This window comes from Chrysemys picta, chromosome 1, assembly GCF_011386835.1.
Source record: "Chrysemys picta bellii isolate R12L10 chromosome 1, ASM1138683v2, whole genome shotgun sequence".
In the NCBI taxonomy this organism is placed as follows: Eukaryota; Metazoa; Chordata; order Testudines; family Emydidae; genus Chrysemys; species Chrysemys picta.
Window position 1 is genome coordinate 321,312,458 of NC_088791.1, and position 24,247 is coordinate 321,336,704.

Here is a 24,247-nt window from a genome sequence, read left to right on the forward strand (position 1 = left end):
ATGGCAATCAGTAAGACCCTGAGGAGGTACAAGACCCAGAAGCAAGACACCTGGGAAAGAATTCTCTGTAGTAACTCAGAGCCCCTGCCCCCATCTAGTGTCCCATCACCAGCCATTGGCGATATTTGCTGATAGCAGTCACAGATCGGTTACATGCCATTGTAGGCAGTCTCTTCATACCATCCCCTCCATGAACTTATCAAGCTCAGTCTTGAAGCCAGTTCGTTTTTTTTTCCTCCACTGCTCCCCTTGGAAGGCTGTTCTGCAGACTGTGAGCAATAATGGCAGAGTTTCCCTTCTGTGGCTCCCAAGAGGGTATCCTCCTCAGAGATGTAGTACCACTTGGCCCTTAATTTATTCCTTTTGGCTGGCTCCAACATGCTGGGAGGGAGGGGTATAAAACCAAGAGCATAATTCCTCTTCTCCGCACAAAAAATATCTTCCTCAACTGCTTATTCTGCTGTAAAATGTCGCTCCCAAACCAAGGGTAGTAATGGATAAGGTTGGAGTGTTCAGTTTCCTTTCTGGCTGCACAGTCAGAGACAGAAAATCTAAGGTCGGGAGGAAGGGTTGTCAAAGTCTCAGAGCAATGTGGACATGTCTGATTGCCTCTGATGCTTTTAAGAAAAGAGGTGCGTTCAAAATATTTTGTGCTGGGGAGAGGTCAGAATCTAGAATTCCCTATTTTAGAGAGGGTGGATTTACTGCATTTAAATATAGTTACATTTACATTTGGGGACAGTACTGCAGTCACACAAGGAAAAATGATACAACTTTATCAAAAGTAAAAAAATTACTTACTATGTTCACATATTTTTAAATATTTCTATTGCTATAAAAGAGCTAGTCTGTTCATACTATACATGTATACTATAGGTACAGTAAATAACAAACATACAATACATTTGAGAATAATCTTAGGATTTTATCAATGCATTCCTCATTTCAGAATAAATAAATAAATAAAATCTTACTGATTTTCTTAACATGTCTCCAATGATCACACCTGTAAAAGTATCCCACTCCTATGGGGAAAAAAACAAAAACAAAAAAAACAAAACTTAGACAAGGCATAGGGATATCTTAAAGCACACAATATAATAGTTACAGATAAAGTAGAGGGTGATCTGAGAATAGGAATAACAATTACGAATGGATTTTTAAAGGGGTCTAAGGAGTCACCCAGCTCCTGCTGACATAAATCCCAAATAAGGGGTTGGAGGCATGGATTTATGAGAAAAGATAAAAGAAGCTAAACACACATACCTTGACTAAGCAAAGTATAGATGTAGGGAGCATGATATACATTAAAGCCAAGAACTTAGTAGAATTCAAACAGGCATTAGATATATCTATGAATAATATGATCATCAAGAATTACAACAGCATGGACTTAAAAACAAAAACAACATCTACAACAAAAAAGCCTCCTAAGAGTTATCATGCTTCAGTACATAAGCCAACTGAAAGTTTTCCTGTGAGTGGTTTCTTCAATAAGGAACCTATTTTCAAAGATATTTAGGCACCTAAAGATGCGTTTAAATCAATGGGAGTTATGCGCCTAACCTGTTCAGGGAATTTTGTAAATCCCACTAGGCACCTGTCTACATCTTTAGGAACCTAATTACCTTTGAAAATCTTGCCACAACTACCTGCCTTTGGGGTTCTTGCATTTTCCTCTGAAGCAGCCAGAACTAGACTAGATAGACCCTGATCTGATCTGCTTCCTATTACCATTTTGCAGTATGTGAAAGGTGTAATCACCAAAGAAAGGGAGGGATTATTTACTGTCATACACTGTGATATAACAGAGTACTCTGACTAAATTAAGAAAGCAAAAAGTAGATAAAACTTCTTGACGACGAGATCTATTAGACAGTAGTATAGTCATCCAAGATGAGTACTTTGGGTCACTGTAGCCTAGGCCGGTTAATTTTTTAATTTTTTTTTTTGCTGGGCACAATCCTTCAGGTAGAGGAGAAAAGGGGTAGACCAAATAACTAAATAGTATAAGTATTTTACATCACTAATATCTATGATTCTATGGCCAGAGGTTAATTTATTATAATTTAAAATATATATAAAAACGATAATAGAGGTTGTTCTTATTTAAAGAAAATTGCATTTCTCCGACTTGAAGTAGGGCAATCCACACATCCACTTGACTTTTGTCTGTGACATTACACAATCAAAAGTCAACAGCATCAACAACATAGCAGAGTGTTGTATGGATCCATCCATCCAGTTAAATATTGATGCCATTCCATCTCTCCCAAGATTCTTTACAGCCAGTGACTTAGCAAATTAGAAGCAAAGTATTTATTAACCAATCAAACATAAAAAGGCATATACATTATAAAAATACTGCTACCGCACAAAATATGAAAAAGGACTCCTGCTCTCAAAACTGAAAAATATGTAAAATATTTATGTAAACATGATAAAGTAATAATATAGAAATGCATATAAACCAGATGCAGCAAGAATCAGTATACAAAGACTAAGAGGGACCATTTCTTCCTCTACAACCGTGCCCCACTTCCATAATAGGTGTGTTCCTCTTGAACCACAAAATTGTTGACCAGTAAGGGAAGACTCATGAGCACAAGAGACAGAGACTTTTAACTTTGCCACTTTCAGAGCTAAATACAAAACATCTCTTCCACTTTGATTTCTATCAGTAAATTTGTCTCACAAACAAGTACTCAACTAATCAAGTAACTAATTTCTACCTGAAGGGAAATAAGAGAAATATAGATATTAGTTACTTGTTTTAATTCTTGGGAAGTACTCAGATACTACAGGAATGTGCATCGTATATGAACTGAGGTTGGACAGTCAGAAATTCTAACAGCTAATATAAGTGCATATAAAACATAAGTAATCAAGATATAAATTAGTACTCAAACATTTTAGAGTAGCCAGGCTTTACTTTAGTCAGAAAAATACTATTTGCAAATCCTTGCCCTGTAGAATTTACAATCTAAAAGATTAAACAGAGAAGGCAAAACACTCTCAAAAACTGAGAGGAAGGGATACATTTGAGTCACGGACTTGAAATTGGTGAGTGTATCTTTTAAGTCTTTGTATCCTAATCCTGCAATTTTTGTACAATCGCTGTCTCCACTATCTCTTTCAATGTTCCTGGCTGATTCCCCCCCCCCCCCCCCCATTTCTTTCTTTATAACAGCTCTATAATTCATCTCTCACTCTCACTACTTCCAACACCGTTGTTCTTGCCTTGGTAATCTTCCACCTTCCCCTTTCTTTCTGGTCTGAGTCACATCTTGCATCCTAAGGGTAGGTATATACTTATGGCAGCGTGTAGAGTATAAACACTGTATGCCAGTTAGTATAGGTATAAATAGCAGTGTAGACAGTGAGGCACTGCTTAAGTGAGCAGGTAACAGACATGCCAGAACCCTAGGGTTTAGAATCATAGACATGTAAGACTGGAAGGGACCTCGAGAGATCTTCTAATCCACTTCCCTGAACTCAAGACAGGACTAAGTATTATCTAGACCAGTGGTTCTCACCATATTTACTACTGTGGGCCGCATATGAAGCTCTCTGTGTATTATGTCAGCTGCATCCACACAGTATATATACTACCTCTATAGCCCTGAGGATGTCATATGCACCGCAGCGGTGTGCTGATTGGGCCACAAGCGGGCCATGGTTGAGAACCACTTATCTAGACCATCCCTGACACATGTTTGTCTAACCTGCTCTTAAAAATCTCCAATGATGGAGATTCCACAACCTCCCTAGGCAATTTATTCCAGTGCTTAACTACCCTGACAGTTAAGAATGTCCAAACTAGCCCTCCTTTGCAGCAATTTAAACCCATTGCTTCTTGTCCTATTCTTACAGGTTAACGAGAACAATTTTTCTCCCTCCTCCTTGTAATAACCTTTTATGTACTTGAAAACTGTTATCATTCTCCCCCCTTCCCCTCAGTCTTCTCTTCTCCAGATAAAACAAACCCAATTTTTTCAATCTTTCCTCATAGGTCATGTTTCTAGACCTTTAATCATTTTTGTTGCTCTCTCCTGTGGACTTTATCCAACTTGTCCACATCTTTCCTGAAATGTGGCACCCAGAACTGGACACAATACTCCAGTTGAGGCCTTATCAGCGCAGAGTTGAGCGGAAGAATTACTTCTTGTGTCTTCAAAAAAAGAACAGGAGTACTTGTGACACCTTAGAGACTAACAAATTTATTTCAGCATAAATTTCATGGGCTACAGCTCACTTCTTCAGATGCATAGAGTGAAACACACAGATAGAAGATATTTATACATACAGAGAACATGAAAAGGTGGAAGTACGCATACCAATTGTAAGAGGCCAATCAATTGAGATGAGCTATCTGTAGCAGCAGAAGAAAAAACTTTGAAGTGATAATCGAGATGACCCATAGAAGGTGTGAGGAGAACTTAACATGGGGGGAAAAAAATTCAATTAGTGTAATGACCCAACCATTCCCAGTCTCTGTTTAGACCTAAGTTAATTGTGTCTAATTTGTATATTAATTCGAGTTAATATGAAATCTCGATTATCACTTCAAAGTTTTTTCTTCTGCTGCTACTGATAGCTCATCTCAATTGATTGGCCTCTTACAATTGGTATGCGTACTTCCACCTTTTCATGTTGTCTGTATGTATACATACATACATCTTCTGTCTGTGTGTTTCACTGTAGCCCACAAAAGCTTATGCTGAAATAAATTTGTTAGTCTCTAAGGTGCCACAAGTACTCCTGTTCTTTTTGCGGATACAGACTAACACGGCTCCTACTTTGAAACCTATTCTTGTGTCTTGTTTACAACACTTCTGCTAATGTATGATGATAGTTTTTTTGCAACAGTGTTAACTGTTGACTCATATTGAGCTTGTGATCCACTATAATCCCCAGATCCCTTACTGCAGTACTCCTTCCTAGGCAGTTATTTCCCATTTTGTATGTGTCCAATCGATTGTTCCTTCCTAAGTGCAATACTTTGTATTTGTCCTTATTAAATTTCTCCAGTTTGTCCTGGTCATTTTGAATTTTAACCCTATTTTAATCCTCCAAAACACTTGCAACCCTTCCCATCCTGGTATTGTCCACAAACTTTATAGGTGTACTCTCTATGCCATTATCTAAATCACCAAAGATGATATTGAACAGAACCAGACCAGGACTGATCTCTGCAGGATCCCACTCAATATGCCTTTCTAGCCTGATGGTGAACCACTGATAACTACTCTCTGGGAACGGTTTTCCAATCAGTTATGCATCTACCTTATTGTAGCTCCATGTAGGTTGTATTTCCCTAATTTGTTTATGAGACAGTTTTGCGAGATAGTATCAAAGGCCTTACTAAAGTTCAGATATATCACATCTACTGCTTCCAGTAGGCTTGTTACCAAGAAAGCTATTAGGTTGGTTTGACATGATTTGTTTTTGACAAACCCTGCTAACTGTTACTTATCACCTCATTATATTCTAGCTTCTGCAAATTGATTTCTTAATTATTTGCTCCATTATCTTTCTGAGTACTGAAGTCATACCCTAGATGGCTTTCTGCATGCCCAAACAGTGCCTCCCATATCTACACTGACTTTTTTAGCAGTGTATTATCCTGCTGCCGGAGCCTTTCCCTGCTGCCTCTCCTTAGCCAAAGCCTTTCCCTGTCACATGTAACTAGCTACACACTGCAGTGTGGATGCAGCCTGCCTTTCACTGTATCATGTACTACACATACCCTACATACCACCGCAAGCTAGACAAGGCCTAACAGTTTATCTAAAATGCCATCACCAAATTCATCTTTCTCTCCTGCTGCAGAGGCCATCTCACTTCTTTCAATCCCTTAACCTTCTCAACATATATTTACATATCAAATTCAAACTTCTCATCCGCACCATCACCCTACGTCTTGTCTGTTGTTTTCTACCACTCTCCTTGTTGGGATCTGCACGCTAACTCTGATCACCTTTCTGTCAGAGTCTTCTCTAACAAACACACTGCACTTTCTTCCATTCTCTCTACACTCCCACATGTCCATCTTGATCCTGGAAGCCATACAGCTGCCTTCTCTTTAAAACCCCTCTTTAAAATTTACTTTTCCACAATCTCTCTAGTGATGGCCTATATTTCCAACCTTTGTTTTTTTACAGTACTTACGTTATCTTGGAAAAGTTCAGGGTGCATTCCTCTTACAAAATGCAAAGCAAACATTAGTTGATCAGCCTGAAATAAGAGCAAGATAAATGGATAAATACACTCATTAGACATCACCATCCGGCTTTTCTAATTTTACTTCTGAGTAAAGCTAGCTAACAGAACCTCAGTTACTAAGCACCTATCCTGATCAGTTCAGCAGCAACATTTTTAGTTTCAAGTAATTGGTGACATGGAGCATCACTCAGATAACTATCTTAGGGCGATATATAGTGTAACTAGAGATGGACTCAAAGCACAACTCCAGATTTGAATACATCCAAATTTTGCAGGAAGAGAGGGATGGCGTTTTAACCAAAAAACACAAATTATTTTAGAAACAATAAAAATTTGAAATGTTAGAAATAACGTGCTCTGCTGATGCAGGAGGTAGAACTTCCACCAGTAGCTCAATGGGATAAAGGGTGCAGATATCTAAGTCAAGATTTTCAAAAACAGGTGTCTAAAGGTTGTTATGGTCATATTTAGATTCCTGAATAGGCAGTATGATATGCAAAGATTGTGAGCACCCAACTTCCACTGTAGTCATTGGGGAGATGCTGGAAGTTCAACTTTTTTGAAAATAATATATATACACCCCTACCCCAATATAACGCGACCCGATAGAACACGAATTCGGATATAACGCGGTAAAGCAGCGCTCCGGGGGGTCGGGACTGCGCGCTCTGGCGGATCAAAGCAAGTTCAATATAACGCGGTTTCACCTATAATGTGGTAAGATTTTTTGGCTCCCAAGGACAGCATTATATCGGGGTAGAGGTGTATATTTCTTTAGGTTTTGAAATATGAACTTAGAAGCCTACCTCTAGGTCCCCATTCTGAAAAATCTTGGTCCTGGAAACTGGAGGACTCCTTTCACCAGACTACAAAAATTTCCAGGTCTGACAAACATTGGGATGAATAATGTTTTTCTATACTAGAGAGGGGAGCAGGCACAAGAAATCTGTTCCCTAATCTCCAGTTTGCACCTGTGAAGCGGGTAGCCATAATTCAGCTATATAACTCTAGAACCCAAAGGAGCCAAATCAGGTCAAAGGTGGGGATTACACACAATACCAGCAGATCCAAAGCAGTGCAGGATAGTGTCATGCTAAACATGCAGCGCACAAGCGCCTCATGTTAAAGGTAAACATGTGGCCCTACACTCCTGGAAACATCACGCCTGTTCATGGCTTCCACAGACATAATGTGTTCAGAGCATATTAGGCCATGTCCTGCTTAAATTCATTTTAAGGCTCTCCTGATTTCAAGAGTGTACCAGAGTCACTCTATTCTAACCTGGAATTGAGACTAGAAAAGAAATGTGAGGAAATAGTACTAATCTGGATGAAAAGTGGGATAAACTTTAGGGAGAAGAACCGGAAAGGTACAGAGTACAACTGAATCCTTATAGAACACCAGAGAGGGTGGCAAAGAAAGGAAATGTTACTTACCTTACAGTAACTTGAGATGTTTTGTTGCTATGGGTGCTCTACTATAGCATCACAGAATATCAGGGTTGGAAGGGACCTCAGGAGGTCATCTAGTCCAACCCCCTGCTCAAAGCAGGACCAATCCCCACACAGTTTTTTGGTTTTTTTTAACCCCACTTCCCTAAATGGCCCCCTCAAGGATTGAATTCATAACCCTGGGTTTAGCAAGCCAATGCTCAAACCAGTGAGCTATCCCTCCCCCCAAAGCATGTGCACATACCCGTACACTCTCAACCGGAGAGTTGAGCAGTATTCAAGGGCCCCCGCCTGTGTAAAACAGTGTTTGTGCTCTGATCGAGTGCATATAGGGAGGCACCACTCAGTTCCATGAACCATAACTCAACTGCAGAGGGCAAGAATTGCAGGAGGTGAAACACCGATAGGGACAAAACATCTTGAAGGACTCAAGTTACTGTAAGGTAAGTAAGCTCTCCATCTTCTTCGAGTGTATGTCCCTACTGGGGCTGTCAATTAATCGCAGTTAACTCACGCAATTAACTCAAAAAAATTAATTGTGATTAAACAAATTAATCGTGATTAATCGCAGTTTTAATCACACTGTTAAACAACAGAATACCAATTGAAATTGATTAGATATTTTGGATGTTTTTCAACATTTTCAAATATATTGATTTCAATTACAACACAGAATACAAAGGGTACAGTACTCACTTTATATTATTTTTATTTCAAATATTTGCACTGTAAAAATGGTAAACAAAAGAAATAGTATTTTTCAGTTCACCTCATACAAGTACTGTAGTGCAATCTCTTTATCATGAAAGTTCAACTTACAAATGTAGATTTTTTTTTGTTACATAACTGCACTCAAAACCAAAACAATGTGAAACTTTAGAGCCCACAAATCTACTCAGTCCTACTTCTTGTTTAGCAAATCGCTAATACAAACAAGTTTGTTTACATTAATGGGAGATAATGCTGCCCACTTCTTATTTACAATGTCACCTGAAAGTGAGAACAGACATTTGCATGGCATTTTTGTAACCTGCATTGATAGGTATTTACGTGCCAGATATGCTAAACATTCGTATGGCCCTTCATGCTTTGGCCATCATTCCAGAGGACATGCTTCCATGCTAATGACGCTCGTTAAAAAAAGAATGCATTAATTAAATTTGTGACTGAACTCCTTGGTGGAGAATTGTATATCTCCTGTTCTGTGTTTTCCCTGCATTTTGCCATATATTTCATGTTATAGCAGTCTCGGATGATGACCCAGCATGTTGTTCGTTTTAAGAACACTTTCACTGCAGATTTCACAAAACGCAAAGAAGGTACCAATATGAGATTTCTAAAAATATCTACAGCACTCGACCCAATATTTAAGACTCTAAAGTGCCTTCCAAAATCTGAGACGGACGGGGTGTGGAGCATGCTTTCAGAAGTCTTAAAAGAGCAACACTGCAATGCGGAAGCTACAGAACCCAAACCATCAAAAAAGAAAATCAACCTTCTGCTGGTGGTATCTGACTTAGATAATGAAAATGAACATGCGTCGGTCTGCACTGCTTTGGATCGTTATCAAGAAGAACCCATCACCAGCATGGACGCATGTCCTCTGGAATGATGGTCGAAGCATGAAGAGACATATGAATCTTTAACGCATCAAGCACCGGGGCATAGCCACTAGTGGGCCTGGGTGGGCCACGGCCCACCCACTTAGCATCCACACCCACCCCCAGCACCAGCACCAGTCATGCACCTAGGTGCCATCCCGACCATAGCCCAAGATGACTCCCTGTTGCCACAGCAACCTTCTCTGTGGCTGGACACTGCCTCCCCAGTGCAGGCCACAGGCGAGTCGCTGGCCAATCTGTGGCAGGCGCTGCTGATGGGGCTGGTAGCCGTGCTCCTCATCTGGTTCCTGCTAGAGGAGGAGCCACCATAGGCCGCCGAGCAGCGGGGCAGCAGCAGCAGGGCCGCCCCTGCCAGGAGCTGCTAGTGAGAGTCAAACACTGCAGAGCCGGGCCAGAAGCAACAGGTACCTCCTGATGCACGGGCAAGGGGAGACCCGGGACCTCCCTCTCCCATAGGGGCGCTGCCACCTGAGTCCCTGGGCTGCAGCATGTAGCATAACCGTTTCTATCCAGGCACCATAGAGGACATGGAAGGTGGGAGGAAACCTTTCCCCTGCAAGGCTGGTGCCGCCCCATGGGCTGGGAAGGCAAAGGGGGTGCTCGCTGTCCCTCACCTGCCAGTGGCTCTGCCTCTCCATGCCAGTGTCCTTGTTCGAAGTCCTCTTACAATAAAGCAAATCTGGGGGGGGGGGTTAAGTAGCTTCCAATTTGCGGGTTTAGGGGCTTTTCTGATGTTGTTTTTTTAATTCCCCACCAGAGGGCATGATTGGCTGAATCCTCACTTGTGCATGCACAGAGAGTAGGATGCCAGCCAGTGCAGCATGTACTCACTTACTCACTCTTGGTGTCTGCTGCCTGCTGTGGCTAAAGAGGAGATCATCAAAAGGTAGGCCTTGGAGGGAACCGGTGTGGGGTGGTGGGTACCGGGAGCCGTGCACGTTGGAGAGAGGTGTCTCCTCCCAGAGCTGGGAGCGAGCAGGAGCTTGGGGGTCCCTGGCCAGAGCTTCCATTGCCCACCCTATAAGACCAGTTGGAGAGGATTGGAGGAGGCGGGCCCCCAATCCCTCCTGCCACCCTCTTCCCCAGCCCCCCGTCATTGCCCACCCACCGAAAATCAGGGCCCACCCAAGTTTCTAGTCCTAGCTATGCCACTGTCTGGCATGTAAATATCTTGCAACGCTGGCTACAACAGTGCCATGCGACCGCCTGTTCTCACTTTCAGGTGACACTGTAAAAAGAAGGGAGCAGCATTATCTCCTGAAAATGTAAACAAACTTGTCTGAGTGATTGGCTGAACAAGAAGTAGGACTGAGTGGACTTGTAGGCTCTAAAGTTTTACATTGTTTTATTTTTGAATGCAGTTATTTTTTTGTACATAATTCTACATTTGTAAGTTCAACTTTCATGATAAAGAGATTGCACTACAGTACTTGTATTAAATGAATTATAAAATACTATTTCTTTTATTTTTGCAGGGCAAATATTTATAATAAAAAATAAAGTGAGCACCGTAACTTTGTATTCTGTGTTGTAATTGAAATCAATATATTTGTAAATGTAGAAAACATCCAAAAATATTTATATAAATGGTATTCTATTATTGCTTAACAATGCGATTAATCACAATTAATTTTTTTAATCGCATGATCACGATTCATTTTTTAATTGCTTGACAGCCCTAATCCCTAGGGCTACTCCACCATAGAAGACTCCTAAGCAGTAACTTAATGAGGAGGTGTTACTGAGAAGGCAAGTCCAGGACCGTTCAAAGGACTGCATCATCAAAGGGGGTATCATCTACCTAGAAGGGTGGGACTGGCATTACAATCTTGTCTGGAAATGAACAGGACTTTCCAGATGGAGGAGAGATCTCCTCTGAGTCTCCTGTTCTTCGTGTATATCTTCCAGTACCTGAGAAGTGTGTGTACCGAGGTGTGTGGTGCCCATGTGCACTTTATTATAGGATAGTCTGTAGGAGTCGATCGTTGGTACAGTACTGGTGGTTACCAGTGCTTTCTCTTAGGCATCTGATGGAGTTGGTTGCCAAAGTGGGCCCATGAGTCCCTGTAACCTCACTGAGAAGGGGGATAAGGGAAGGGTCCCCAATGATAATCATAATCTCTGGATCTATGATGTCTGGTAGGTTCCCCAGGAGCAACTTTATGAAAGGGGATACGAGGGATAAGCTAGAATGGTACCAGGATGGATCCCAGTACCAATCTATGAGTCAGAGGAGTCTTCCCCTGAATTAGAACATACTCTGATGTTCTAATCAGTACCAAAGGCTGGAGTTTTAAACCAGTCCCAACATGCTGCTTTTGTCGCTGTATTGTGGAGTTGGAGCTGGTAGATCCTCCCATAAGGAGATTCAGGTTTGTCAGAAGTAATGAGATTCTCTGAAGAAAGGAACCTGGAAAGAGGTGGAGGCTCTGATATCCTTCACCTGAACTTATAGTTAGGGTGGTGAGATGGAAGCTGTTGTGGTACTGAGATGATTGAAGGGGCATATCCCCTTTCAGAGGCACTGCAAGATACCAGTACTGGGTCATGAATGGCAGCCCTGTCAGTGTCTCACGGTGCCACGAGGGATCAGAAGGTGCCACTGTGGTAGTTGCTCTTGTGTAGGCACCTCCGAGCGGAACTGCTTCCTTGGTAGTGATGCTATGGTACCAGACTCAGTAGGAGACTCTACTATATCCTTACAGAGATGAGAGGTCTCCCAAGAGTGGGTCTTATATGATGATCTGCCTCTCTTCTTTATTTCCCTGCTGCAGGAGGCATGTTTCCTCTCTTTTGAAGTTTTATTGTCTGGGGTTGCAGACAAAGCAGCAACAGTGACCAAGGGTATCTGTGCCATAAAGGCCGATGTACAGGGGAGGAAGGCAAACAGACACCTCAGGAGCTAGGGCATACTCATTAGTATGAGCTTAAGTCTAGCCTCTCTGCTGTTTTTGGATCTGCCCTTAAAACCCAGACGGACCTTTCATTTGGCAGGGGAAAAGGACCTACAGCAAGTCTCACAGGTCTTCAGCATAACCATTATGCTCCAACACCAAAACTTGGAGAAAAGGAGGAGCTGCCCCCTCTCTTTGACCCACAAAAAATAAAGTGAAATAAAGGTATTATGAAAATAACTAATGCAAAAAGAGAAACAACTAAACCAAATAAACAAAACAGTCATTTACAAGTTAAGGAAGGAAGCTGAAAACAGCAGGCAGTAGAACTATCCATCTCAAGCTGCAGGTGGCTGAGAAGGAACAGAGTGGTGCCTCCCTATATACTCTCTTTCAGAGCATGAGGCACCATTCTGCACAGGCACAGGCTCCCAAATACTACTTTGCAGTCTTCGGTTGAGAGTCCACAGGCACCCACAAATCCTCCAGTGGAGCATCCGTAGGAACATATATTCGAAGAATAACGGGGATAATCCCTCATCAATCCTGCCTGTAAGAAATCTAAGGCTTATGTTGGTTATGGTGTGAAGTCTTTCATGTTACTGTCCTTCCTCGGGTTGTGCTGACTTTGCTGCCAACACAAGGATAAATTCACATCTTTGTTCCAGGCTGACTCTCAGAGCACAAACCACTGGAATGGTCTGGAGTGAATCTGTGCCCAGAGGACCTGGCCATTGCATCAAACCATTGTACCCAAAAGAGAGGGCACAAATTTCATTAGGGTGACAAGGTCCAAAATACAGGTGTCACTAACTGGTCCACTTTCTGTAATCTCTCCTCTTATAAGAAATCCCTTCTCTGTTTTTGGTGTTTATCAGGGGCCCATATGGATCATTTCCTATGAGGGGATGAGAACAGGCTTCTTGTGGTTCAAATCAAAGAATGTATACCTGCATTCCAGCCTGTCTCAGGTCCATACTATTTGAGTATGCCTCTTTTTAATAATGTATATGTAGTATGTGTTCATTTTTTAAAAGTCAAAACTAAATAATCCAAAGAATGTCTGACTCATGTAATTTCCCAGTATGCAACTGCTTTTATTTTTATTGAAATCATCCTTTACTTAGAAATCATTTCATATAGAACAGTTTAGACGTTAAAACATCAGGCAATGCCATAGCTCAGCTGGAAATCAACTTATGAACTAGTTCATTTCTACCCCAAGCCACCATATAAATCCCAGTTTTTCCAGTAAATTCACATTTAATTCTAACATATAGCATTTTAAATTCATCCATAAACCCTGGCAAACCAAAGGGTCAGATGTGGTAACATCAGTGATCTTACATCAAAAGTAAATGATAATGATTCATTCTGATATCCTGAGGTTATGTTCCTAAACAACCATTTATCTTCTACACAGTACCATTTTGCGGAACTCAAGGTGAAAATTTTCAAAAAGAAGATAAACTATGCACATACCCGTAAGTGTGGGATGATTAACAACATAAAAAACAAAATTGTGGCATGGTTTTTAATTATTCCAGGATAAAGTAAAACAATGTCATTTGCTGTGCTATTTTACAAATACTCTACCCTTTCGAAATGTATTTTATAGAATGTATGTTTTCAGGCTGGAAAGTGGTTGAGATGTGCACATGAGAAAAAAAAAAGTTTGATTAATGATTTGCTGAGCTTTTCCTTAACAACTGCAAAATTCTATAGCTAAATGAGATAGAGACGAAAGTAAGTAACAACAGTGTTCCACATTCAACTGGGATAAAAACACCAATAACAATTACTAGTTTCTATGTGTGCCTCTGGCTCTTTATTTGAAAGCTTGTGGCTGGGCAAACAGCTGAGGCAGTGAGCTAGTGCTGAAGATGGGGCTTGGGGGCAGACATAAAGGCCTATGACTTGGTGGAAATAAATAAGAAAAACAGGAGAGTTTTGATGGACCTCCCAAGAAAGCTCTAAAAAAAGAGTTTAAACTGTTGACACTGACAAGAGCCAACAATGAGACTCAATTCAAGAAATAACTGGATATCAAACTAATTTCAAAAGAATCAAGGTCAGCTGAGGTGGAAGTTGCATGAAACTTTTTCAGGAATGAAGACTAGGAGAGTTACATTAAAATCAAATGTAAACTGATGTCCTTTCTTAGAAATTAGTACATGGACTCTGAGCAGCAGGTGAACTTACTAAGCGAATACAAGAAAGCAGTCATATACAGTACAAAGAGTTAAAAGCATCCCAACTGAAACAATACCTGTGATAACATGGAAGAAACAAGAAAGTTAACTGTGGCATATAGGAGAAATAGCAAGAGCAGAGGGCAAACATCTGTGGAGTCTTTTGACCCAGCCACCAACAACAGATATTTTACTCTTGGGAAGAAAAAAGAAGGGGACAAAATAACAAAAGGAAACTAGAGAACTTAAATATGAACAGAAAACCCTGGGGATGATACTGGACAGCAAATTACATAAGAGTTGTGATTCAATAAGACAACAACAAAAATGAATATAATTATGTAGCAATATGTTGCTAAGGAGATAGGTAATATTCCAGTCTCTATACAGTTCTGGAGTATGGCATTCAATTCTGTAAATCTCAGAAATATATTGACATATTGAAGGTAGTGAACAGAAGAGCAATTAGATAACCAGATAAAATTAAAACTTTGAAAATGTAGGCTAAATAACAGGAAAACTGCCTAACAATGAGCTCTATTACTGTTTAGAATAGTTTCCCAAGAGAACTGATAAAAGATGCATTGCTTGGGACTTTTCAACAAAGTTTGGATCAAATACTAAAAAAATGTACCACAGGGAAAACAATCTAAGTGTACTATAGGAAAGAAGATGGAGCATGAGACCTAAGGGGTCATTTTCATCTCCAACATCTATGATTCTAATAAACAGGACAATTTAATTTTACTTTATATTAGTTGTGTTAACTAATATTATATGTGATTTATAGAAAAAAACATTGGCTTTCTTATACAGATTGTTAGGCAAGCCTAATCTGGAGCATTAGGTATTTATAATCAAAATATGTGGGTATTTAAATCATAATACAGAAAAACATCATAGCCAAAATAAGATATATCAAGTATATTTGGGATATAGAGGAAAAATATTAATATGGATTAATGCTGTAGCACAGGGCCTACAGGCCACAGGCCTGTAAGATATTTAGCTGAGGCAAACAAGGTCTCAGGCCTCAAGATATGCTGTCACGAGTAGCTAACCAATGAATGAGTCCATGTCACAAGATGAAACAGTTACAATAGATATGTTAATGCTGATATTTAGGAAATATATACTGTAATATACCATTTAATTCCATTTAAAATACGTTTGGGATTATTGCAGACATAGAGTGTCAGCAATGTATTTACCACAAGTTGTTATGGTGACTGAGTGACATAAATGTCACTGGAGAGAGGGATAGCTCAGTGGTTTGAGCATTGGCCTGCTAAACCCAGGGTTGTGAGCTCAATCCTTGAGGGGGCCATTTAGGGATCTGGTGCAAAAATCTGTCTGGGGATTGGCCCTGCTTTGAGCAGGGGGTTGGACTAGATGACCTCCTGGGGTCCCTTCCAACCCTGATATTCTATGATAATGAGTATAAGAGGAACTAACAAGTTAACCTTTGAAAAACAGGCACCCCAAAATTAGTGGGGTGTGGAAGCAAGGTAAAGGGATTGAAATTTTCATAAATAAGTATGAACCTCAATGGGCATCAGCACAACAAATTATAAAAGTGTATTCCAGATTGCATGCCTTGGGAGACACCCATTGTTGATGATGAGGAAGATAATGACTGATTCTTTGGGGTTTCCGAGCAGGAGATGTGAGTGAGGGCTGAACATTTGGTACTATTGCTCTATCTGCTGTTGTATTTCAGGGCTTGTGGGATTGTTCATCTGTTTAGTGGATTTGTTAATCAATGGACTGGTGATAAATTGCAAGTGTTTCCTGTGTGATCCTCAAGTCTCTCATTCTAATAATATTGGTAATAATCTTCCTGATCCTGTAGCCACTCAGGAGACTGAACCCTTATCGACTACTGTAGTTTAAGAGATTAATCAATAATCAATACACCAATCCATCAGTTAGGTTAAAACACTTCACCATGTTCAAATTGTCAGATTGGTTAGTCCATTTAAAAAAAAAAAACAATTTTATTAAAAAGTCTACTGTTACAAAAGGGGTCAATGATTTTTCAGTGTCTCTTCACTTCCTTTTCAGTCCACTGTGCCTAGCATACTAACATATAAAATCCTACTTTCTCTCTATTCTTAGATAGTCCAGTGGTGTCATATTGTTGTCAATTGACACAACAGCAAAAATTAACAGTGAGGCACGCTCTGGCATGTGGTTTAATACTATGTTGATTGCTGATAACCCAGAAGAGCTTTCATTAAAATAAAGAGCTAGCTTCATTCTAACAAAGGTCCATATGCTAAATCTTGAAAAATGCAGCTCAACACTTAAAGACTAATGTGCTTTCTAATTCCCTATTCACACCTTATTGGGTATATATACACATGTATAATCCTGTTTACACAACAGTATTAATTTTACAAAATAAGTGTTACAATCTAATTGTAAACATGCCTTGGGTACTAAGCAAATATTCCTTTAATGATCTACAACAGAGGAAAAATACTATTCAAGCTAAATAGAAAAAACAACACTGCACATATACAAAAAAGTTCATAAGGATGCTCAAGGAACTCAACCACTTTATCTTTCCTGTGTGCAGTAGAAGAATCTTAGGTTGCATCTACATTTCCAAATGTATTTCTACATTTTATTGCTGAATCTAATCATCAGGGTGCTTTTAAAAAAACCTAAATATTTATAACTATTAATATTAAATTGTTGATTCTAAGCCACACTGTGTGAGATACTGTTAAGAATAAAATTCAAGCCAGTGAATTTTGTGTGTGTATAATACACATACAAAATTAAAAAAAACATATTGTTATTGTTGGTATTACTGTGGTAGTGCTGAAGAGTGAAAGGTTCCAATTAGGGATCAGGGACCTATTGTGCGGGACACTGTACAAGCCAACACACAAAACAAAAAAGATCCAAGAAGGATGGAGAGCCAAAGCCATTTCTGCCACTTCCTAAACAAGAACAATGTGTTTGATGGGGACAAACTTGTATCCTCTGCTGCAGTTCTGCAGAGGCTAGTGCAGCCTCAGCACTGAAAGAACCCATGATCTCTGCATAGGGTTAAAAGAGCGACAGTACATGTAGTAGATTGCTGATGGGGCACAGAGCTCATTTTTTCTCCTAAAGCAGCCACAATGATGCTCTGTTTTGGTGTATTGCCCTGCTGAAGAACAATTACATGATACAAAGCCAGCTTACAAAAGCTAATGCACCCATTACTCATACATACCCAGAATTTAGTATTATAGTATACACAGTGAACCAAAATACTGCATATCTGAAGCAGGCCAAGTTATGGTTGCTGTGAGAATAGAGTCTCACATTTAGTACAGAAAAGATCAAAGAAAATTCATCTTACCTTAAACAAGCAGCGACAGACATATTCATACACCATGTGTTTTAATGAGCTGATGAGAGACATAATTCTTTCTTCAGTATTTTCTGAATCCTGAAAAAAAGTTGAACATGAAAAGTTCAACTGGACAAAAACATGTATTTATGTATGTATGTGCAAATACTTAGAGTGCACAATGAGCACTTAGGGCTGAGGATCCAGCCCATGTGTTTAAAGTCAGACATCTAAATAAGTGGTCTAATTTTCAGAGTTGCTGAGCACTCAGATTTCCTACTGAGCTCACCTGCAGCCCCCAATGACTGTATTTAATGTCCCAAAACATAGATTTAGAGGTCTAAATTTAAGTACTCAGATATGAACATTCTGGCTTTAGTCATGGAAAATAGGCTGAATATTCAAAACATCTGTGACAAATTCCAGGGGATCTGAACCTGCAACCATTTGCACATAAACTATTACACTTCCCACTGCTCTACTCAGATACAACACCAAGGAAAATAGACTAAGCTGACAACCCAGGAGACTATGTCTCTAAACCACAGACCAGGCACATTGCAGGAAGCAATAGCACAAGTTTCTCCACACTGCCCCACCCATGTTTTAAACCAGCCTTGAAGGAACCACATCTAAGAATGAAAGAATAGTTAATTCTCCATTCTCATTAAAACCTTGGTCTCCAATAGCCTTCATATGCTGATAGCTTGCCCTCACTGCTGACTTATTAATTATTAATTATTATTATTATACATTTAAATTGCAGTTGCATCTAGACACTCAACACAGGTTGGGCCATATTGTACCAGGCATTATACAAAACATCTAGAAAATGACAGTCCTAGCTCCCAAAGCATTTACTGTCTAAAAGACAAAAATAGCAGGAGGATGAAACAAACAAGGGTGTCAGGGTGAGGGTTGAGGAGATGGGGGTGTAATAAAAATAATAGTATCTGTACGGTTTTTGCCTAAGCAGCAGCAGTAAGCACAATTTGCACATGCTTAGCCATTATCAGGTTGCCGTGTACTGTAAGCATTATGAGGAAGGACTCGAAGAAGGATAATGTGGCTTTACAGATTGACTTAATGTGAAGTTTTCCCATATCTATAGGGCAACACAGGAGAAAGCTTGAAGACACTTGTCAGAGTAGTAGAAAAGCGGGTAATCAACTTTACAATAGGATATTAGGGTGGATAGGTAGTATGGTGCTAAATTGTGAAAGGTTTTGAAAATAAAGACAAGAAGTTAGTGTAATGAGCCAGCAAAATGATCTTAGCAGCAACATTTTGAATGACCTTGAAGGGGTGGGAGGAGGTAAAGTTGAAAGCATCGAGGCCAGAGAGATTCAGAAATAGAGGTATGAGACATTCAAGGTTTGGACAAGAGTTTTGGAAGTGGCGGGGGGGAAGAGGGCAGAGAGAAAAGGTCAGATCTTGAAAATGTGGTTCAGGAAGAAGTGGTAGCATTTAGTCACAGCCTTAATTTGTGGGGTTAATGAGAAGGCTGAGCTGAAGATGAATCCAAGATTACGGGCCTGAGCAACAGGGAGGGTGTTTGTATTATCCACCATGATAAACAGGAGAGAGAATGGGCTTGCGGGGACAGGAACTATGTTTTGGTCATGCTAGATTAGGTTGTATTCAAACTAGTGAAAGGTTCCATTTCCTCTTACTAAACTACTGAAACTTTTAGAACCCCAAGCCTTTGCTCCTTCCCTTATTCTGTCCCTTACTGGTAGAATTTGCTTTATTCACAGATTAGCTAATCACTGAAGAGCCTACATTTAAATAAATAAAACCTCAAGATTCCCTATAGTCAACCTTGCTTTTTCATATGTACTGTAATCTTAGCCAAAGAGCCTAAACAACAAAAAAAGAGGTTACTTAGGTGGTGCAGTAACTAGAGTTCTTCAAGATGTGTTCCCTTCAGGTGTACCTACACCCTATGCTTTTGATCAGAGATTTCTGGTAGCAGTACCCATTCAGCCCGTGCATATGCCTCACACATCCTTGTGGCCAAGGCCTAGGCTACATGGGGCTGTGTCGGTGAACCATCCTCTGTTCCTTCTCCACTGCAAATTCCCACAGGGGAGGCTCCGAAACTGAGGGGAAGGAGGACAAGTATTGGAACACCCACAGAGACACCCATCTGAAAAAATTCCCGTCACTGCAAAAAGTGAGTTACTGCTCCTTCAGGTGACTCCCAAGCAGCTCCCCACTAAAGAGGGGGAGGTTCAAAGCAGAGTCCAATACAGAAGAATTGCATTGCCTACATCAGCATCTGATCTTTCCCCAGGCACCAGGGCATAATGATTAGAGAAAGTATGAACAGAGGAAGTTGCCACTCCACAAATGTCTGCAATTGGTACATCCTTTAACATGGCCACAGATGTAGATAGTGCTCCCGTGGAATGTGCTATCACTCTCAGGGGAGTCTGAACATGAATTCTATTGTAACAGATCTTAATACAACCAGAGATCCACTTTGATAACCTCTGTTTTGAAATTACTGAACTCTTGTTTCTGTCAGCAATGGATGCAAATAATCTAGGAGATCTTCTAAATGGTTCAGTCCTATCTAGACAGAAGGCTAATGCTCTCCTGACATCTAGGGTATGGAATATGGCTTCTTGACTAATCTGATGCAGCTTGGGGAAAAATACAGGAGATGAATAGTTTGATTAATATGAAATCCTAAAGACACCTTAAGTAAAAATCTTGGATGAGTCCATAGTGACACTTTCTGTCTGGTGAATAACATAAATATTGGTACTGCCATTAGAGCCCCCAATTCTCCAACTCTTCAGGGAGAAGTGATAGCTACCAGGAAGGCTGTCTTCAAATGATAAATCTGATAGAAAACACATAGCTAATGGCTCAAAAGGATGTTTCACAAGGCAATTAAGGACTAGGTTCAGGTCCCACCTAGGAGTAGGATCTCTGACTTGTGGGGAGATATTTGAAAAACCTCTTAGGAATCTTGCTATAGTTGGGTGAGCAAAGAGTGAAAAACCCTCTAGGGGTGTGTGAAAAGCTGTTATTGCTATTAAGTGAACCTTAATGGAATTCATAGAAAGACTGGATGTTTTCTAACTGGTAATCCAATATCTTAAGAAGAAGAGAGCGAGTTGGCGAAATCTGATAAAGATAATATTGTTTTCGTTTCTGGAGGTAAGTATTTCTTATAGATTCTTTTCTGCTATTTAATACAATGTGTTGTACCTCTGACAAACAGGATATCTCTATTCCTGAGAGCCATCAAGGAAACATATTTGGAGCCCTAGAAGGATCCTGTCAACGGGGGTGAAATGTTCAATTGGCATCCTAAGTCAGTAGGCAAGGACCAATTGGAAACTGCTGTGAAGAATGAGAGGTCAGTCTCACTAGACAGGAATACCAAACTTGTCTTGGCCACGTTGGTGCTATCAATGAGACACTGGCCTGATTTTGTTTGATCTTGCTGAGAACCATTAACAGTAACGGTGTTGGTGGATACATGTAGAGAAGTCCTTTCATCCATGAGATGAGAAAAGCATCCCTCAGGGACTGGGGATTAAGACCTCCTCTGGAGAAATACCTGATGCAATTTGCGTTGGCTGCCATGGCAAAAAGAGCGATCTCCAGGAAACCCCAGGCTAAGAACATCTTGTGGAAGATTTGGGAGTTCAGTTCCCAATCATAATTTAGAAAGAAATGAATGTTGAGGTTGTTTGTCCTGGTGTTCTGAATATCATAGAATCTTAAAGATTAGGGTTGGAAGAGACCTCAGGAGGTCATCTAGTCCAATCCCCTGTCCAACTATACCCCAAATATGTGTGAGGTAATAAGATGAGATGACTATCTGGTTGGCTATGCACCAATTCCAGAGTTTTATCAATTCAGCACAGGGAGATAGGGAATATTCTCCTCCTTGACAGTTGATATAATACATGCAAGCCACATTGTCTGTCATTACCCTTACTGACTTGGATCTGATTAGAGGTAGAAAGCGTATGCAAGCATTTTTGACTGCTCTCAATTCCAAAAGATTGATGTGGAGAAGCTGCTCTTATAGTGACCATTTGACCTGCACCTTATGAGGGCCCAGATGTGCCCCCCCAAACCGAAAGTGAAGCATCAGATATTATCACTCTGGTAGCAGGATTCTGAAAGAATGGAACACATGCACAGGTTTTTGTCAGGTCCTTCCACCAGCTGAGTGAACGTAAAAACCAATTGGGGAACAGACAGTAACTAGCATAGGCGCTACTTCCTTGGTTTGAAGCCATCCCTGTAGACCTCGGAGATGTAATCTGGCATGCTGCACTACAAAGATGCAAGTTGGCACGTATCCCAGCAGTTGAAGATAAGTTACTTGAGGAGAGCCCTGAATCTTTGAGATGAAATTCACTAATGCAAGAAATCTGCTTGAAGAGAGATACATTCTGCCTGTCACTGTATCCAGGGGGGTTCCTATGAAGTTTAGACACTGTAGTGGAGTCACAAGGACTTTTTGAGGTTGATTTGAAGGCCCAGGCTGTGAAACAGAGAACATGTCATTTTACTAACACTAACACTTGCAGATATTATTTTCTCTGATCAAGAATTATATCCAAATGACACACGTGATCAGCAATTACCACCAGAATCTCTGGGAGTACTCATGGGACAGAAGATAGGCTGAAAGGCCGCACCTTGGAGAGTAGTGCTTGTTGTTGATTAGAAAACGAGGAACCCTCTTGTGTGAAGGGTGAATAGCGACATGAAAATATGCATCTTTTAGGTCAACAGTCGTGAACCAATCTCCTAAATCTAATGAGGGAATTATTGCTGCAAGGGTCGTCAACATGAATTTCTGCTGTTTTACATATCTGTTTAGAGACCTGAGGTCTAAAACTGGCCTTCACCCTCCCTTCTTTTTGGGAATCAGGAAGTATTTTGAATAGACTCTCCTTTTTCTGTGCTGTACGGGAATTGGTTCTATTGCTCCTAAACATATAAGTGAGGCCACCTCTAGTGCCAGCAATGGATTGTGATAGGGGTCCTGAAGAGCTATGCGGAGGATGAATGGGTAGGAGGGATAGACTTGAAATCAATAGTGTAATCAGATATTATGACTTCCAAAACCCATTTGTCTGATGCTACATTCTCCATGCAGCCTGAAAATGGGAGAGGCAGCATCCATAAGGAAGGAGGAGGGTATGATGTTGCAACTGTAAAACCCTGTTGATTGAATGGGTGTGATTCTTGATCAAGCCACCAAAACTGTCGCATGGAGGTTGTAAATGGCTGAGAAGATGTAGCTATAGCTGAAAGAGGTTTTGTTTTTAGACTATCTTGGTCTCTTGGTTGCGGGTTCAGATGGTCTATGATAAGTTGCATATGGGGCTGGGTGTGCTCTTTGTGGCATCTGAGACCTATTCAATCTCCTCTTATTTACAGGAGTATACATACTTATGGATCACAGCAGAGCTCTCAAGTCCTTTAAAGTGTGGAGAGATCTAGCCATCAAGTCTTGCAACTGCAAAGGGGAGGTCTTTGATGGCACTCTGGACCTCTCTGGGGAAGCTAATACCTGGAGCCAAGACACTCTTCTCATGACCAGAGTGATAGATATAGACCATGCTGCAGTATCTGCAGCATTCAAGGAGGCCTGGAACGATGTCTTTGCCAGGAACTGACCATGTTGTATAATGGCCTTTAATTGGTCACAATGTATGTCTAGCAAGTGCTCAATAATGCAATTGAATTTGTTGCAATTTAAATAGTCTTATATGGCTCCGAGTGCCTAATGGTTCGCTATTCTGAAGTGTGGTTAAAGAGTAAGATTTGTGTCCTGAAAAATCAAGCTTCCTGTGATCCTTAGTGTACGGGGCGGACTTTGAGCTATGTTGTCTGCCTTGTTCATTAATGGTCTCAACTACTAGGGAATTCAGAGCCAAGTAAGAAAATACAAACTCCAATTCCATAACAGGGACATAATACGTTTTATCTGCCCTCTTGCAGGTAGGCTGGGGTATGCCAAACTGTCTTAGTGGGGTCCATCAGAGCTTCATTGACTGGAACAGCAATTCTCATAGATGTCAAAGTGTGTAAAATATCTAGAAATTTATGATGGGACTCCTGAACCTCCTCTAAGCGTATCAGCAATTTGCCTAATCAGGTCCCGAAACTGTCTGAAGTTATCCATCATAGAAGATGGTGGAAGCATCACAGTTTCATCAGGCAATGAGGAGGAAATATTAGTAAGAGGTGTCACCTCCTTATTCAGCCTTGCTTCTTGAAAGTCACCTCTGGCATAGGTGGTAGAAGAGGAGTTTGAGGAGAATGGGCCCTTCTCTTTTCCTTTCCACTGCGAAGACCTCACTGCAAATTGTTGAGCATAGATCACCCATGGTCCCAGCAGGGAGCACAAGGATGTGTGAGGCACATACCCAGGCCCAACGGGCACAGCTACTGAAAATCTCTGATCAAAGGCACAGGGGGCAGGCACATCTGATATGGAGCACCCACAAAGACACTACTCAAAGAAGAA

At 40.6% G+C, this 24,247-nt stretch overlaps 1 protein-coding gene across 3 annotated transcripts in view; it reads right to left on the reverse strand.

Annotated features, from left to right (window-relative positions):
- The window catches only part of DYNC2H1 (dynein cytoplasmic 2 heavy chain 1), a 418,528-nt gene that overhangs the window by 196,104 nt on the left and 198,177 nt on the right, over positions 1–24,247 (reverse strand). For all 3 annotated transcript variants that reach the window (XM_024099590.3, XM_024099589.3, XM_024099588.3), the window contains 3 exons: positions 17,743–17,832; positions 6,172–6,237; positions 975–1,025 (listed from right to left, as the gene is read on the reverse strand). In XM_024099590.3, coding sequence (XP_023955358.2) covers positions 975–1,025; positions 6,172–6,237; positions 17,743–17,832 — 207 coding nt within the window. The remainder of the gene's footprint in view (positions 1–974; positions 1,026–6,171; positions 6,238–17,742; positions 17,833–24,247) is intronic.